The sequence below is a fragment of the Haliotis asinina genome, chromosome 10 (assembly GCF_037392515.1).
Source record: "Haliotis asinina isolate JCU_RB_2024 chromosome 10, JCU_Hal_asi_v2, whole genome shotgun sequence".
Classification (NCBI taxonomy): domain Eukaryota; kingdom Metazoa; phylum Mollusca; class Gastropoda; order Lepetellida; family Haliotidae; genus Haliotis; species Haliotis asinina.
In genome coordinates, this window is record NC_090289.1 from 35,739,440 (window position 1) to 35,755,342 (window position 15,903).

At 38.6% G+C, this 15,903-nt stretch overlaps 2 protein-coding genes across 6 annotated transcripts in view; both read right to left on the minus strand.

Moving 5' to 3' along the window:
- LOC137297648 (mannose-1-phosphate guanyltransferase alpha-A-like) overlaps window positions 1-15,903 on the minus strand; it is a 510,132-nt gene that overhangs the window by 201,010 nt on the left and 293,219 nt on the right. The window lies entirely within an intron of this gene.
- LOC137297637 (serine/threonine-protein phosphatase 6 regulatory ankyrin repeat subunit B-like) overlaps window positions 162-15,903 on the minus strand; it is an 81,074-nt gene continuing 65,332 nt past the window's right edge. For 3 of the 5 annotated variants that reach the window (XM_067829529.1, XM_067829530.1, XM_067829526.1), the window contains 21 exons: window positions 15,488-15,681; window positions 15,088-15,160; window positions 14,699-14,826; window positions 14,341-14,444; window positions 13,997-14,156; window positions 13,674-13,832; window positions 13,316-13,383; window positions 12,948-13,068; window positions 12,732-12,802; window positions 12,473-12,578; window positions 12,000-12,074; window positions 11,447-11,660; window positions 11,095-11,300; window positions 10,650-10,783; window positions 10,363-10,445; window positions 8,768-8,909; window positions 8,032-8,147; window positions 7,271-7,479; window positions 6,831-6,949; window positions 6,352-6,495; window positions 162-5,967 (listed from right to left, as the gene is read on the minus strand). In XM_067829529.1, the coding sequence (XP_067685630.1) occupies window positions 5,934-5,967; window positions 6,352-6,495; window positions 6,831-6,949; window positions 7,271-7,479; window positions 8,032-8,147; window positions 8,768-8,909; window positions 10,363-10,445; window positions 10,650-10,783; window positions 11,095-11,300; window positions 11,447-11,660; window positions 12,000-12,074; window positions 12,473-12,578; window positions 12,732-12,802; window positions 12,948-13,068; window positions 13,316-13,383; window positions 13,674-13,832; window positions 13,997-14,156; window positions 14,341-14,444; window positions 14,699-14,826; window positions 15,088-15,160; window positions 15,488-15,681 (2,660 nt within the window). In that variant the 3' untranslated portion in view covers window positions 162-5,933. The remainder of the gene's footprint in view (window positions 5,968-6,351; window positions 6,496-6,830; window positions 6,950-7,270; window positions 7,480-8,031; window positions 8,148-8,767; window positions 8,910-10,362; window positions 10,446-10,649; window positions 10,784-11,094; window positions 11,301-11,446; window positions 11,661-11,999; window positions 12,075-12,472; window positions 12,579-12,731; window positions 12,803-12,947; window positions 13,069-13,315; window positions 13,384-13,673; window positions 13,833-13,996; window positions 14,157-14,340; window positions 14,445-14,698; window positions 14,827-15,087; window positions 15,161-15,487; window positions 15,682-15,903) is intronic. The other 2 variants (XR_010957692.1, XM_067829528.1) reach the window with 2 other exon arrangements.

Sequence of the window (15,903 nt, forward strand, 5' to 3'; positions counted from 1 at the left end):
AATCAATCCATTCAGCACCAGACAATTCAGTGACATGCATCATCAACAAGCCCATGAGTCGACAAGCCCATTTCAGGTGTCCCTCTCCACGATATTGCTGGAATATTGCTTAAGTGGCATAAAACCCAATTCATTCACTCATGAACAACAAAAGCAAAATATTTCATTCTGACTTTAATGTAAGAATGTCCTGTCTTTTGTATAGATAAATTCAATATACAAATATTTGCAACACCTGTACATAACAAACAATTCAATAATTTATGAATATGGGAATGATCAAATGAGTATGTTATAAACATGTGAAAAGTGAATTGTATGTGATAAAAACCTAAAACAATGTAGAATCATTCATCAAGACATATGTCGATATACAGTGATATCTCTGGTGTGCTAAAATAACAGCAGACAAATCAAAACACATATTACATGCTGAATAACCATTGATTACACAATGCCATTTAGAAAGTGGTCAAATGCAACATATCTCATATGCGGGATTTCACTTTCTTAGTAACATACAAATTCTAGTACTTTTTGGGGGGTTGAGTCCCATCTGGGATTCGAACCCACACCCTCAGAGTCAGGCACCTAATCGCCAGCACACAAAGTCAGCTGCTTAGCTTGCTTAGCCACCGTGACTTCCACAAAGTCGATTGTGAAATCCAAAATATGACATATGTTGAATAACCTGTATTCTACATACTTAAACAGGTCAAGGATTATCACAAGATCCCCTTTTCTAAATGGCCTTCAATAGAAAAAGGGTTTTCTCAGCATTCCTATACAATTTGATTTTAAAATCAAAGGTATTAGGTATGAAAAATTTCAAATACTTTAAAATATTGTTGGAACTTAATATATGTTTAAATCTACATAAGCAGTACGTAGTGACAAACACTGGCCAGGATAGTTTAAGGTAATGGGATATACTTGTGTTTAAAACAATGCAAATAACAAATTCCTGGCACTGCCTACTTCCGTATCAGTTCATACATATAAAACTTTGTTAACTTCAACTAAACTATTCCACATTTTCATTCAATCTACAAAGAATTTGATGAGTCAGCGTTATGTGTACCGATAAGTAAGTTGTTCATTCATAAAGTTTGTCCTTCGTGAAACCCACAAGCATGTGCATCCAAACAAAACTGGAATCAAAGTAAGGGTGAACCTGGATTCAAACCCATCACCGCAAGTTTCAGGCTTGTCAGGGGGCACAACTCTGTACAATTATTTGCAGCACCTTACGAACATGGAAACAATAGGGTAGTAATGGAGGTTTTTAAATGTGAATGTATTCAAGTGAGGATATATTAACAGTGTGATAACTACTATGTCTTCCTTTATAGACACATCACTACAGTAGTTATTATTCAGTTTGCTGAAACAGAGAAAATGACTAAAAATAATATAAAACGTGACTGTAAAAGCAAAAAAATAAAATATATCTTATCTCAGTGGCTAGCACTATAAAACCGGATAATACATCAGGATTACTGTACACATGTATGTCATGATATACATACAAGACTAGCATGCAGTTTACCGGGCGCAGAACCAGTCAGCGCTGCTGAGCAATTATCTCACTATAGAGCCTCCACCCTTTACAATCCTTAGGGTTAGGGTTAGGCACCCTTTACGATCCTTAAGGTTAGGGTTAGGCACCCTTTACGATCCTTAAGGTTAGGGTTAGGCACCCTTTACGATCCTTAGGGCTAGAGTTAGGAACGCTTTATGCTGCTTAAGGTTAGGGCTTGGGGCTATGGTCTGATACTCTTTCTTATCATTAGGGAGCACTAATGAATCTGAAAAAGTGCGCCCGGTAAAGTGCAGTACTCCCACTTACAATAATACACACAACGCCCATTTTCACCTCTGCTACATCAAACATGTGCATATCATTGACACTATCCACATAACATATGCACCTTCTCCTTGACAGGGCAACTACACTGTTGCAGAATGAAGACATATGACAGGAGAAAGTGAGCTACAACTTGCACAACACTACTTCCAACAATAAATTATTTGTGTCATGACACATCAACCTATTCTGGAAAACCATAGACAAGTTGTACATGTATGCACGTCAGTGAAACTCAAAAGATCAAGGATGGTTACAAGAGACAGACAGGTGATTAGGGACTACAACTGGGGAAAGTTGTGTTGCTTACATATAGATGGCTTTGGTGGTGCCATTTGGCACTGGCATTGGTTACACAAGTTGACTAACAGTACATTTCCTAAATACATATTTCGAAGTCTGGATCGTGGTCTTGGGTATATCCTGATTTGACCTTGATCTATAGTACACCTTGATATGGCCATGGTGCATAGTACACCCTGTCATGAGCTGTTCTGGAGTACATCCTGACTTGACCTTGGTGAGAGTAGATCCTGCTTTGACCTAGGTGCAATGTAGATCTTGACATGTTCATGTCTGTAATGTCCCAATTTAAACAACTGCAAACATCATGGCAGTAGGTTTAAGAAGACATTATTCAGCTATATTTCAAGATTCAATGATTCAGGACATAATGGAACCCAAGCACTGGACCTCCTTCCCCAACTTGCTGAACTAGTAGAAACTGGAAATCTTATCTCTGAAACAAATGAACCTGAGAGAAACAATCAACCCAACACCATGTGAATCTAACAGACACTCTCATCCAGCCTGAGCTAACAATCAGCCTTCACCTTCCCAGAAGCTACTCGAAGCTGCAACATAGAGGCCATCAAGATGGCAGACACACCAAAGCCAAAAGTGACACTGATGAAAGCAAACATTGCAGATGAGTTCTATACCAAAACAAGTACACCGGTACCGGACATTTGACTAGCATTCATTCATTAATCATCTGAACCTGAAGGTCCTTGTTCTACTCAGATACTTTAATCCTGGCTTTGATGACTAGTATTTATCCACAAACCATCTGAATAATTAAAAGTTTTGTTATTAATAGAATAACATTACTTCAACTCAAAACTTTTTAATCCTGGCTTTTATAACTGGTATTCATCCATTAATTATCTCAATACTTAAAATCCTTGTGCCAAAACTAGGATAAAATTACTTGACACTCAAACACTGTTCACAATGTATAATTGATCCTGCTTATAAAGAGATTCCTTACAAACACATGTTGATCCTTTTTCTTTGATTTGTTTTAAATATATTGTTAGTATTATTGTTATTATTAACAGAGCCCCAACAACATATTAATATAATACAACTGTAGACAGGCACAGAACAGAACACATGATACAGTGGACAGTGAGAGGTTGATCAGTCAAAATGACCCTCTAAAACACTTCTGACTACCTTCACTAATGTAGGTAACAAGTTCAAGGACACCTGATTCCATAAGAGCTATATCTCCTGTGGGACATCCCACCTCCCACTTAATAAAGGCAGAGACCACATATATATCTGTATATGGTCATATACAATATACAAGTAAGTGAAGATCCTGCTAGAATTGATCTTCAGTTATTCATGCTTCTCATAAGAGGCGACAGATGTGATCAGGAGGTCAGGCTCACTGACCTGGGTGGCATGTGTCATCATATCCCACCTGCATAGATCAATGCTCATGTTGATAATCACTGGACCATTCAGTTCAGACTTGATTATTTACAGACCACTGCAATATAGCTGGAATATTGCAGAGTGGGGCTTAAAACCAAGCTCACTCACTTATTTGCTGGTAAGACATGGTTAAGGCTTGAAAACTACTGGGAGAAACCTGTCAATATGTGTTGCCTTGCTGGAGAACTCTGCACTTTAACAAAAATTCTGAATAAATACACTACTTATAAAACACAGAATTCCATAAGCAATCTAAGATACGGGGAAGGTGATCCTCAGTCAAATTGCAAACACTGGGAAGTCGAATACCTCTGACTAAAGTATGGAAACATGTAGGTGGTCAGAAAATTAATTACACATTCACTTTATCATGATCACTTCCAAGCTAACAAATATACTTAATCAGAAATATAACACAGGATACAACAATTAAATGGCTACTTTGTATGGTGGAGATAGTGGTATTGCTTCCATCATTTCCTGGTGTGAGATAACATTGAATATATCTGGAAGTTTAATATGTCTGTATCATATGTTATACACAAGGGTTAATAACCGTAACATCACATACAACAAATACATGGAATATAACAGTAATATGTAACAGTAATAACAGCTCACATATGACACTCCTCACTCACACATCATATAGTGCACCCTGGACTTTATGCACTTGTTGGTATACAGATTTCTTTTCAACAATACTATCATGGTTTCAGACATTGTTTAGTCTTTCAGAGTTGGTTGATAGAAAACATAACTGATTTTCCTGGCACAAGTGTTTTTTTATGCACTGCTGAATCTGAATAGGTTATAAAGCATTTACATGGACCACCGGTTAAGTTATGATTAGTGTTTAAGCTTCATTTGTCCTATAATAAGCAAGCATGGCTTATTTACATTGTTTATACATATTGTATTAATATTATCAGCCTAAGTGAAAACAAAAGGTATAAAATATACCTGTGGAAATGAAATAGGGAACACCTGAAAGTACAAGTGGTCCTTCATTATGTTCCAGGTTTTATCACATGCTTTGTATTGCACTTTTCAGGAAAAGAATAAAGGGACGTTTGTACTTTCACATGTTCCCTAATTTCTTTCCATGTGTATATATCTACATTTGTGTCCACATCCTGGGTGTATCACTGCTTCATTAACAAATGTCAACATAAAGATGCATTAAATACTTAATGCATCATCAATTAATGAATGTTTAATGACATGTTAACAAAGTCACATAAAGACCATCACAGATAGACACACAACAAGAATGTGTGAATAAAACAACAGATAAGCACTTTCAGTAAACCTGAAAACCATCCTCATTTGCCACAGTCTTTGGTGTTAGTTGCTGGAGATTTTCTCTCTCCATCACATTCAGGAATGAGTTCGTATGGGGTTAGATGGTTAATATCACAGATAGTCTCTTTTATGATGTTCCGAGTGTCACTGTTGCCACATCAAGGAGATACTTTGTCACATGACGCCACAGACATGTTTAAGAATGTTGGCCTAACAATATCAAAGTTGTCACTGCAAAGCTCACATGTAACAGAATATGTACAGCGTGTGAATAGTCAGCATAAACACAATGCAACATTGAAGTCTGTTAGAGTACTTCATTGCCCAACACCAGGGGTTAGGCATACATTACATATTTTCAAACATGTCATTCACATAGGCATCAGGAAGATGAGTAGATATGCTACTTGGTGAGAGACACTGAGGTAGGCATTGGATACCTGAAATAGGATGTCTGCCCTCCTTAGTCCGACATCTTTACCTTATGGGTGCTGTCTGAGGTAGACGTCTGCTATTCTTTATCAGAAATCTTCAGCTTGTAGTTCCTGTCTGAGATAGATGTCTGCTCTTCTTTATCAGACATCTTCAGCTTGTAGTTCCTGTCTGCTCTTTTATGTTTCAGTTTGTGGATGTTGTTGGGTGTAGACATCTACTTCCTTGGTCAAACATCTTCAGCTCGTGGGTGGTCTGTGGGTGGCTGCTCTGCCCTTTTTGGTCAGACCTAATACCTATTTACACACATCATTTGGGATCTTCACATCACCTAAATAACACAGCTTGATGTGAAAGTGAATCATTTAGCTGCTTTTGAAAGTTTTGTGACCAAACTGTCACATCAGGAGACAACAAACAATGAACACATAACCATGCACCAACAATGAACATTTGGGTAAATATGCAATGTACCAAAGCACATCTGTACCGCCTAACACAGACACAAGTAATGACACACACAGCCATGCCACCAGCTGGTGAATACTCACATACACTGTATAAACATGTAAAGTGAGCTATATTAGTCCATAACTAAATGATGTCAAGGTTGTTCTTGCCTGTGAGAGTCTCCCAGTCTGCAAAATAAAATCTGTCCAATGAAAGCAAAAATATTATACCCTCAAAGTTTATTCAGTTCTTTGGAACCACACACTGAAAAGGCAATGATTTTCCACAAGTCTTCTATACGCTTGTACAAATCACTCTTTTGCTATCGCCTTCCTCCATAAATACCCTGTTCCAAAAATCTCCACAAGTGAACCAACACATCCACCACCATGATACTGTTACAATGTTAGGGATGTTGCCATAATGTAAAGCTGTTAAAGATATGTTAATATCAGATGGCAAAGATGTTATGTAAGTTGATGATGTTAACTGATGTTCCAGTGAAGTGTTGCTGATGTTAACTTGCCACTGCAGCTCCATGTTAAAATACGCCTACAGCAATTTGACCTCACATTTTCGTCAAAGCCCTAGCTCGGATATCCTGTTTAAGGGATTCGTAGCGTGTCTGAAGCTGATCAAAGCTGATGTTTGTTCCTTCAATGCTGGAAGCTTTTGATGCTTCTGGCGACTCTTGTGCCTTATTGTTGGGGAGAATTCTGAAATACAAAGAACCAGTTATCATGGCAACAAATATCAAGAAAAACTGATATACACTTCAAACTCTCATTAGCATTAATTGAATAAATATGTCATTATTTAATGCAGGTCTTATTTTACTATCCTGTTATAATTAATATCAGGTTTGCATAGCCTCATTGGGATCCTCAACTGTCAGCCCAACGAACACAGGATCATTTTTCAGCAAAGAAAACACAAGATCATCCATGGGCTACAAAGGATCAAATGACAGCCAAACAAATATAAGATCTATTCTAAACCAGGCAGATTCATGCAGCTTTATACAGATGGCAACACACAGTAGGATACATACGCTCCTGTCTGTACGAGGCGAGCTTTCTGGATAAGTTTGATGATGCTCTTGTTGGATGTCATTTCTTCTGCAAGATGTCCTTCCAGAGTGCGACAGTTCAGATCTATCTCATCACGAGCCTGGGAATACACAAACAAAATAGCCTTATAAATCACTGTGAAATCAAGTGTGATCATTCTGAGAACATCATGATCCCATATCGACAAAAGTCTCTCACTCTCATAACAGTCAGATGGATCTGAGATTTGGAGAGGTGAGATGGATCATCTGAGTTGGATTTGTATCGAGTGTCAAGGTTTGGGATGGTAATGTTACTGGTGTTTGGTGTCCAAATGTTACATATTAAAACATGGAGGTACTGGGTACAAAGATGGCAGCCTCCTGGCTGACTGGCAAATGAACCTTACAGTCTCACTTAACAGATTCTTCACAGCACCTACCAACAGTATTTCAATTGTCTTCTTTCTCCCACTGAGACAGGCCAGATGCAGCGGACTGAGTCCTGCATCATTCTGAACATTGAGACAGGAGGCGTCTTCAGCCAGCAGAGCCTTCACGATCTGAATGTTGTCCCCACCCTCGATTGTACGGTGCAGTGATGTGCAGCCATCAAAGAGATTCACAGCAGATACGTGACTTATGGTGTCATCTGTTGTGAAAAAGTACATGTTAAGCAGTCTGCACAGAGTTGGATATCATCAGAATTTGAGTGCATGCTCTCTCAGTTGATTGATAGGTTGTTGGAATATTCTGAATAATGGTGCTAATGAAATTTATATATGTATGTACACTTATCATATGTATTATTTGATCAGGGTAGTAGTTCGCTATCATCTGTACTCACCATGATATATGTAGAACTCACCATGATATACGTATAACTCACCATGATACATGTAGAACTCACCATGATATACATAGAACTAACCACAATGTACATGGAACTCACCATGATATACGTATAACTCACCATGATATATGTTTAACTCACCATGATATACGTTTAACTCACCATGATATACGTTTAACTCACCATGATATACGTATAACTCGCCATGATACATGTAGAACTCACCATGATATACATAGAACTAACCACGATGTACATAGAACTCACCATGATACATGTAGAACTCACCATGATATACATAGAACTAACCACAATGTACATGGAACTCACCATGATGTATGTAGAACTCACCATGATATATGTAGAGACCTTTTGGTGTGCTGACATCTCTCAGCAGTGCATGTACTGTGCTGTCAATGTGAGATGACGAAACAGGGCAGTGGATCCTCATCTCCCCAAGTCTTGGTCTGCATGATGACAAGTTTATCACAGTACAACTATTTGTTTTGATCATAGAGTTACTTGTAATTATCCTATGAATATTTCCTTGGCCCCATTCCTCAAAGTGATCATAGTGCAACAGTGATCCTAACTTCCATACTTTAACCAACACTTGCGACTGTCATAGCACTATGATCGCTTTCTGAAACAGGAAATGGGTGCCCTGCTACATAAAAAGGAAATTTTTGCAATATATGCAACACAATAAGCCATTTACAAACTTGCTTGAACAACAAGCCTACAATAAATCAAGTAAATGGATAAACCATGAATACACTTTGACTTGCATTAAAAACATCTGCTAGTCTGTAAATCAATTCATTCAATCATCTGCTTCCATCTGTTAGATCATCATCTGCTTTTTAGTATATGGAGCTACAGTGTGTACTTTGAGGTTATATTTTCGACGAGTGAGGACATTAGTGAGTCAAATGTTTGATACTCCATCATAAAGTGACTGTGTACCATGCTTGGAATAGCCTCCTGGCCTCATCTACTAGAATTTCTCTGCTCTGAATGTCAATGCAGATGAAGAAATGACCAAAAACACAAGTGTCCAGCAGGTGTGGTACACTTCACCACCCACCTGGCTTCCACTTCCACGGAACGTGTGAAGTCTCCACTGGCTTGCAGACGGTTTCCATCCTGCACTTCCACTGACTGAGAGAAGTTACCACTTGCTGCAAAGGCATCCTCACAATCTGGAGAAGATTGCAGAGAATGTTGTGCTGTAGAAGGTATACAGATTATTACTGTTGTGCATCAGTGCTTTGAGTCTGGAGCTATTCTTAGTGAGAGTTACTGCCCCTAGTTGAGTCAGGATCAGCTGACTGAAGTATTATTCTCACAATCCTACTGAATTAACCTTGTCGATCAGCTCTTTACCATGTAAATATATTCCATTAATATCACACATGTATCATTATCTGATATAGCCACACTCAGGGTCAGATACAGCTTCTTGGGAAAGGGGCATGCACACTATTGAGAAAAAGTGGGGAGAAGCCTGCAACCCTTCTCTGGATCTGCCTATGACACAAAATCTTCTTGTTTCACACATCTTAATCACCCTAAGGGAATCAGGAGAGGTACAATGCAGGGTTGAATATGGCTGCTGACTGATGTCACAAAACACTCACTTGTATTTACACTCTGAATGATCTATTTCTAACCCAGACATGTGAGGAAACCTGTGTGAATGAACAATGTGAATAACCCCTTGATCCAAAGTGAGTGAGTGAATGAGTATGTTTTTCTATTGCTTATTCAAGCAATATCATGGCGGGGGAATCGAACCGGCTCTTCAGCGTGATGAGTGGATGCTTTAACCACTATGCTATCCCACCGTCCCTCAATCCAAAGGGTAACATATCAATACATCTACAATCTGCATCATACTGTGTTTTTCTGCCACAGTAAGCTGATATGACAAGACAAAACTGGAATATACTGTTTACACTGCCATCAAGCCACTCACTCACTGAAGAGGGTATATCTAGTCCCTATCTTGATATGAAGGTCATCTGACAAGCCTTGTATCTTTAAAGTCATGAGAATAAACTCAATATCACATGACACTACCTCAGATAAAAACCCTGAATCAGATTTGCAATGAATACTATTGTGACTTACATATTCATTTTGACCAGCAACAGACACTTTTATTACTTCATGCTCTCAATGTATATATTAGATGACAGACTGGCATTTTAGAAGATGCTTTTTGATAAACATAGAGATTTTTCTGAGTTACATCTTCTTTTTATTCTGGAGTACAATGTTTGAGGGCTTGTTCTAGCCCCATCATCAGGCAGAACTGAACAGTAGCTGAACAGTAACTAACTGTTCAGTTCTTCCTGATGATGGTACTAGAACAAGCCCTGAAACAACGTTCTCCACAATAAAAAGGAAATGTAATCCAGAAAAATCTCACAATATTATTTCAACTTCTCTCCAGGGAATCAACTATTTTATTTAAACCTGGAAAAATTTCATTTATATACGACAATATATTTTTATTAAAACACGATGCTGTAATTTTTTATTTCCATAAGATTTCCATTCAGTTTCATATGTGAATTCAGTTCATAGCTTCTTGTAAGGAATCAGTTACCAAACAATACCAAACAGAAACAGTCAAACTAAGGTTTTATGAATGATCTTGTTCCCTCAAGAACCTACCTTCTATGTGTCTTGGTGTCCTTGACCTCAGTGGTCCTCGGGTGGGGTCATTTACTCCTGAGTCTGCATCCGAATCATCCAAACTGTTGGCATAAAAAATCTTCCTGTTAATAGGTTGGGATATGGAGCGTGATGCTTGTTTGTTAGCTAGTTTGCTGTTTAACACAGTGCGATGAAGAAGCAAATTAGATCAAGCAAATGCCAATCAAAATGGTGTCTGAACCACCCTTCTACAACATGCAATGACTACAGTTTGTTGGAGCACATGACATCAACACATTACTCACTCTTCCTCCTCCACATCCTTGGAGTACACTGCTGACTTCAGGAGGAACTTGACCGTCTGCAGCCGCCCCGCCCGACATGCCACCATCAGTGGAGTGTCTCCCAGCTTTGTCCGCAGGTTGTGGTCAAAACAGGGCTGCAAAAAACAAACATACAATAACAAGAGCACAATTATGTCTCAGACACAAGCAAATCAAGTAATCTGTATATATACAGTTGACATGAGTGAGATTACTGCTCTCCAGCGACCTATACGTCTTCTAAGAGGTGATGCAATGGATCACTTTGTCAGCATCTTTGCCTTCACACATTGTACCCAAGTGGGGAATTGAACCCAGGTCTTTGGCATGATGAGTGAATACTTTAATCATATGGCTACCCTCCCACCCCTAAAATATTAGTCAGCATGACATTACACAACAAGCCCCCAAACAAATTTATACATACCAGCCAAGATTTCTGTAACATTTCAAAAGCCTTTTTCGACTTGTCTTGCACACACTTCATAATGAGTTTGGTCTGTTTCTCTCGGTGAGTCTCAATCATGATGCGCACACCCTCATACTCAGGACATGTGAACAGTGTGCCCTGGCCATCCAAAATGGCCGTCGTCGCACCATGTTGAAGGAGAAGTAGAACAATCTGACTGAAACCTGGAAGGTAAACCAAGGCGAAGTGTTTGAAAAGGGAAGCTTGTTCTCATTTTCACAAACGTAAGATCAATTTCCAAGCTGCCATAAGAATGGTGTACCAAATGTATTCACATTATGTTTTATGCTTTTAGCAGAAATTGTAATACCTTTCTCAGCAGCCAACTGAAGAGCTGTCTTGTTCTCGCCATCAACAGCGTTGATGTCCAGCAACTTCTTGTCCCGCCCACCCTGGGTCCCGGGTGTGGCAGTCCGACAGAACTGGATCAAGAAGTCCACAATCTTATAGTGTCCCATCTTGGCAGCCCTATGCAACACAGTCGCACCAGTGGAAGAGTGTCTCTTGCGGATGTCTCCCCCTTTCTGCAAGAAAAGTAAAACAACATTCCCATTTAAAATAAAAAATAATCTTTTTTCAAAATTATATCTGAGACACATTACATGTTTCACCATTGCCTATGACATTAGTCACAGAGCAACAGGAATTCTGAATAAATTTGTCAAGATATTTCTTTTTGTATCAAAGAACCTTGTTCAATAAAACAAAATGAAATATGAACTTCCACTTAAATTACAAAGATTCATTTTGATGTTAAATCAAGTCTTGGGAATGAACTGAACAGACTGTTACTATAAACTAAGAATATAATGTTTGATACTTCTGTGTTACATTACACATAAGTGTACCCCATGGTGACTGACCTCAAAGAGGAGTTTGACCACGTCCAGATGTCCATTCTCTACAGCTAGGTACAGAGGCCAGTTTCCACTGCCACTCTGAAGGAATTACATCAACAATTATTACACTACATATATCAGTTTCACAGTTGTCAATATCACATTCAAATTCTTCATGAACATGGGGATCATTCATGTGGATACAAACATAAAAAAATGGGAATTAAAGAAATGTAAACCTAAGGACATGGACTGTGAAAGAGTTAGTTACTTAGTTACAGTATAGAGTCAGATTTTACTTCTAGACAAGCAGAGTGGATAACAATGATTCCATAATGTGAGTGTTTCACTTGGAAAATATATAAAGGCAGAACTATTTTTCAATCATTGAGTGAAAGCCTACAGACTCAAACTATTTCATATGAGCCGAAAATGAATTTCCAGATGAGAGATTCAGTATTTAAACAAAAGAGAAACAGTATGCAATGTTTCACTACCTTAAGATTGATGCTGTCCCCCTCGTCCAGGACACAGTACAGGTCTTCTGCATTGCCATTGAGGGCACACTGGATCAACTTGGGCATGACTACTTCCTCCTGGCGTCTGTGGAGATACATCAAACACTGTCCATACTTGTTTATAAGGATTGCTTTTAGGAATAATCTAACATTATACCAGCCTATGGGCCTTACATGGAGCATTCATGAGCAGAGTCAAAGATATCAGTTTTATCCTATATAGTGCACATGTACTTACCTTTCCCAAGCCATCTTCACTTTGTGATGAATAGATGACTTCTTGATCAGCCTCTGAGCTGTGTGCAATCCCTGGCAACAGAAATGCAATCCAATGAATTCAGAACTCAAATATCATATAACAAAAACTATTTTCATATATTGTCGACCGATATTTATCTTATTTATATTAATAATACCTGAAATATATTAGCTTAAACATAACAAAGGTTCTTACCACATATGTTTCTGGGAAGAAATCAAGAAACAAGTCGACAACCGTCTCGTGGTTGTTGAGCACTGCATGATGTAGGGGGAGATAACTCTCCATGTCAGAGATGGAGGGGTTAGCACCATTCCTGTGAAACAACACTTTAGATTACTATATAACACCACACACTTTTTTCACATTTGTTATATGGCAGTGCGAAATGGCAATGTGTTCATAGTCTATCATTTTATTTGTTTGTTTAACATCAGCAACATTCAGTAATTTTCCAAATGGCATTCAGTAAACAGTCAATCCTGTCAATTTACGTGACAGATATGAGGTCAACTATCAATCAACCAGTTCTCTGATAGGTCCATCATGTATAACCAACTTACTTGAGAAGAATCTCTACTGCCTCAACATTGCCCATCTGTGATGCAATACTGAGAGCTGTCATTCCAGTCTGGGGACAGAAACATGCTTTAAATACAGGGTATAAGTAAATTGCTTAAAAATTAAATTAATTTGATTACTAAATTCTTTCAAATGAACCTGAACTTTACGGAAACTAACTATAATTATGGTTGTTCTATGCTGGCTTGAAACAGAGATTCCCTATACAGCCGGTATTTTTTTCTTAAATTCAGTAGTAATAACAATCTGTTAAATAAAAATGAAGACTGGTCTTCAAGCTAGACAAAACTTTATGGAAAAATTATGCTACAACCCCTTTAGATGTTGCGCATGACTCACCTTGGTATGTTGAGCATCTATGGTGGATTTGTTCTTCTCCAGCAGACGGCACAATGTGTTACCACGGTTGTAGATGGCAGCTATCATCAACAGTGTGTAGCCATCGTCAGCAACTACACACAGGTCAGTGGGCAGCAACATGCTAGCTTCAACATCTCCCTGCAACAAATACATGGGCCTGAAAACTGGGATATGTCTACTCAAACTGACATTTGTAAAGTCTGTATTTCAGGGGTTAACAACAACAAACATATTTTGTTTGTAACCTTTCTTTTCATGTGCAGACTGGACTGGTAACTGTTGTAGACAAACTGTCAGCTTACCTTACGGACTTTCTCACTGAGTGTCTCCAGACGCTGCATTCGATTGAAGTTAATGACCTCTTTGCAGTCATCCTGAACATTTTGACATGATGGGATATCATCAGGGCGGCGGCCATCATGGTCCTCAATATTGACGTCTGCTCCACGTCGAATTAGACACCTAGGAGACACACCACTTCATAATTTTGTGTAAGAAGTTTTTAAAATCTGAAGTTTGGTTCAAGACAAGATAGAAATAATTAGCTTTTCACAAGTGTACAATCAGGATGGAGATTGTAAGTGGATTTATCTCCCCTGATGAAAGCAAGACAATCTCAATTATTTTGAAAGCAATGATAACTTACTCAACAGACTTCCTGTGATTCCCTTCTGTAGCATAATGCAGTGCTGATCTCCCGTTGTTTGGGTTAGGTTTGTTTGGATTTGCTCCAAACAGACACATCAACACCTGTGAAATGTAATACAGTAATAAAAGAAAGCTGCTTTCTGTTTGGCTAATGAACATTTCATACATTTCAGGTTAGTTATTTCACTGGTTAGCTCCTAAACGGTCATTCTGGTGTGGCCTATTACTTCATATCTAAGTTAGTGGCAGTAATAATGATCTGACCGTACTGAGACTTAATAGTTTCATGATACATGTATATAATTGCATGAAAAACTATGAGACAAGTTCGTTGCAGGTAATTATATTAAACTCACATCACACAGTACACAGTTGCCAGCCGTTGCTGCCAACATAAGTGAAGTCACCCCATCTGCATTGCACAGCTCCACGTCTGCTCCTTGGATCTTGACCAGTGCCATGACCAGTGGCAGCTGGCACAGACCTACAGAAAGGGAGTGAGTGAGTGAGAAAGTAAAAGGGGGAAAGAAACGAGAAGTAAGGAACAAAGGTCTTTTTCAGAAGTAAATTTTTCAAATGTACTACAGGTCTGACATTAAGAATTGGTCCTTCAGGATATACCAGTAACCAATTTGGGAATGCAAACTATTACACAATAAGAAACCACTAGCCATCGTGGTCACTCAAATAAGGTCGACTATAATGGCCAAGTGTTGCATTTATTTACAATAACAATAACACTTACCTCCCTTGCATGCAATGTGAAGCAGGAAGTCACCATTGCTGTCACACTCTGTGTTTACATTAAAGTCAAATATCTGAAAAATAATGAAAAAAGCATAATAAAATTGAGTAATCAGTGACAACACTGTTGACAATTCCAATAATTGGTAACTCTTAAAGCAACCTTTCTGTCATCATGACATGCCCTTGTAGCAGGTGGAGTGGTGGCATAGCCTGAAGATTAACGCATCCATTCGTCACTTTGAAGAATTTGGTTCAATTGCCCACATGGGCTAAATGTGTGAAGCCCATTACTGGAGTTCCTGCCATGATACTGATGGAAAATTGACAGAAGCATAAGAGTGATTTTTGTGTTTCAAAAGGATTCACTCTGAAACATTTGAGGCAATAATTCTACATACCTGTAACTTTTTCTGAATCTCATCAAAGAACTTAGGGTTCTTGGCGAGACTGAATATATTGTCCTTGTCTTGGAGGCTGGGGTTCATCAGCATCCTGTGTCCTGTGGCCGAAACCTCATTCTTGGACACTAGGTAGCGCTGGGGCAACTGCCGCTTGATCGACGGGCACATGCAAACTTCATCAGCGGTACTACCTGGAGAATACATAAGTAAGTATTATTATTAATTTTAATATTTAGTTTGAGCCCAACATTGATCCCTGGTCATCTGTTGACAATGCATGAAATCTTTGTTTGTACTATCAAAAAATTTATGTCGTAATTTGCATGCACTGAGAAACATCACTCAAACAGCAGAAAACATCTTTAATGTGTGCAGCTTTACTAAACTGATGCGCTGAACGGGAAATGTCAAGA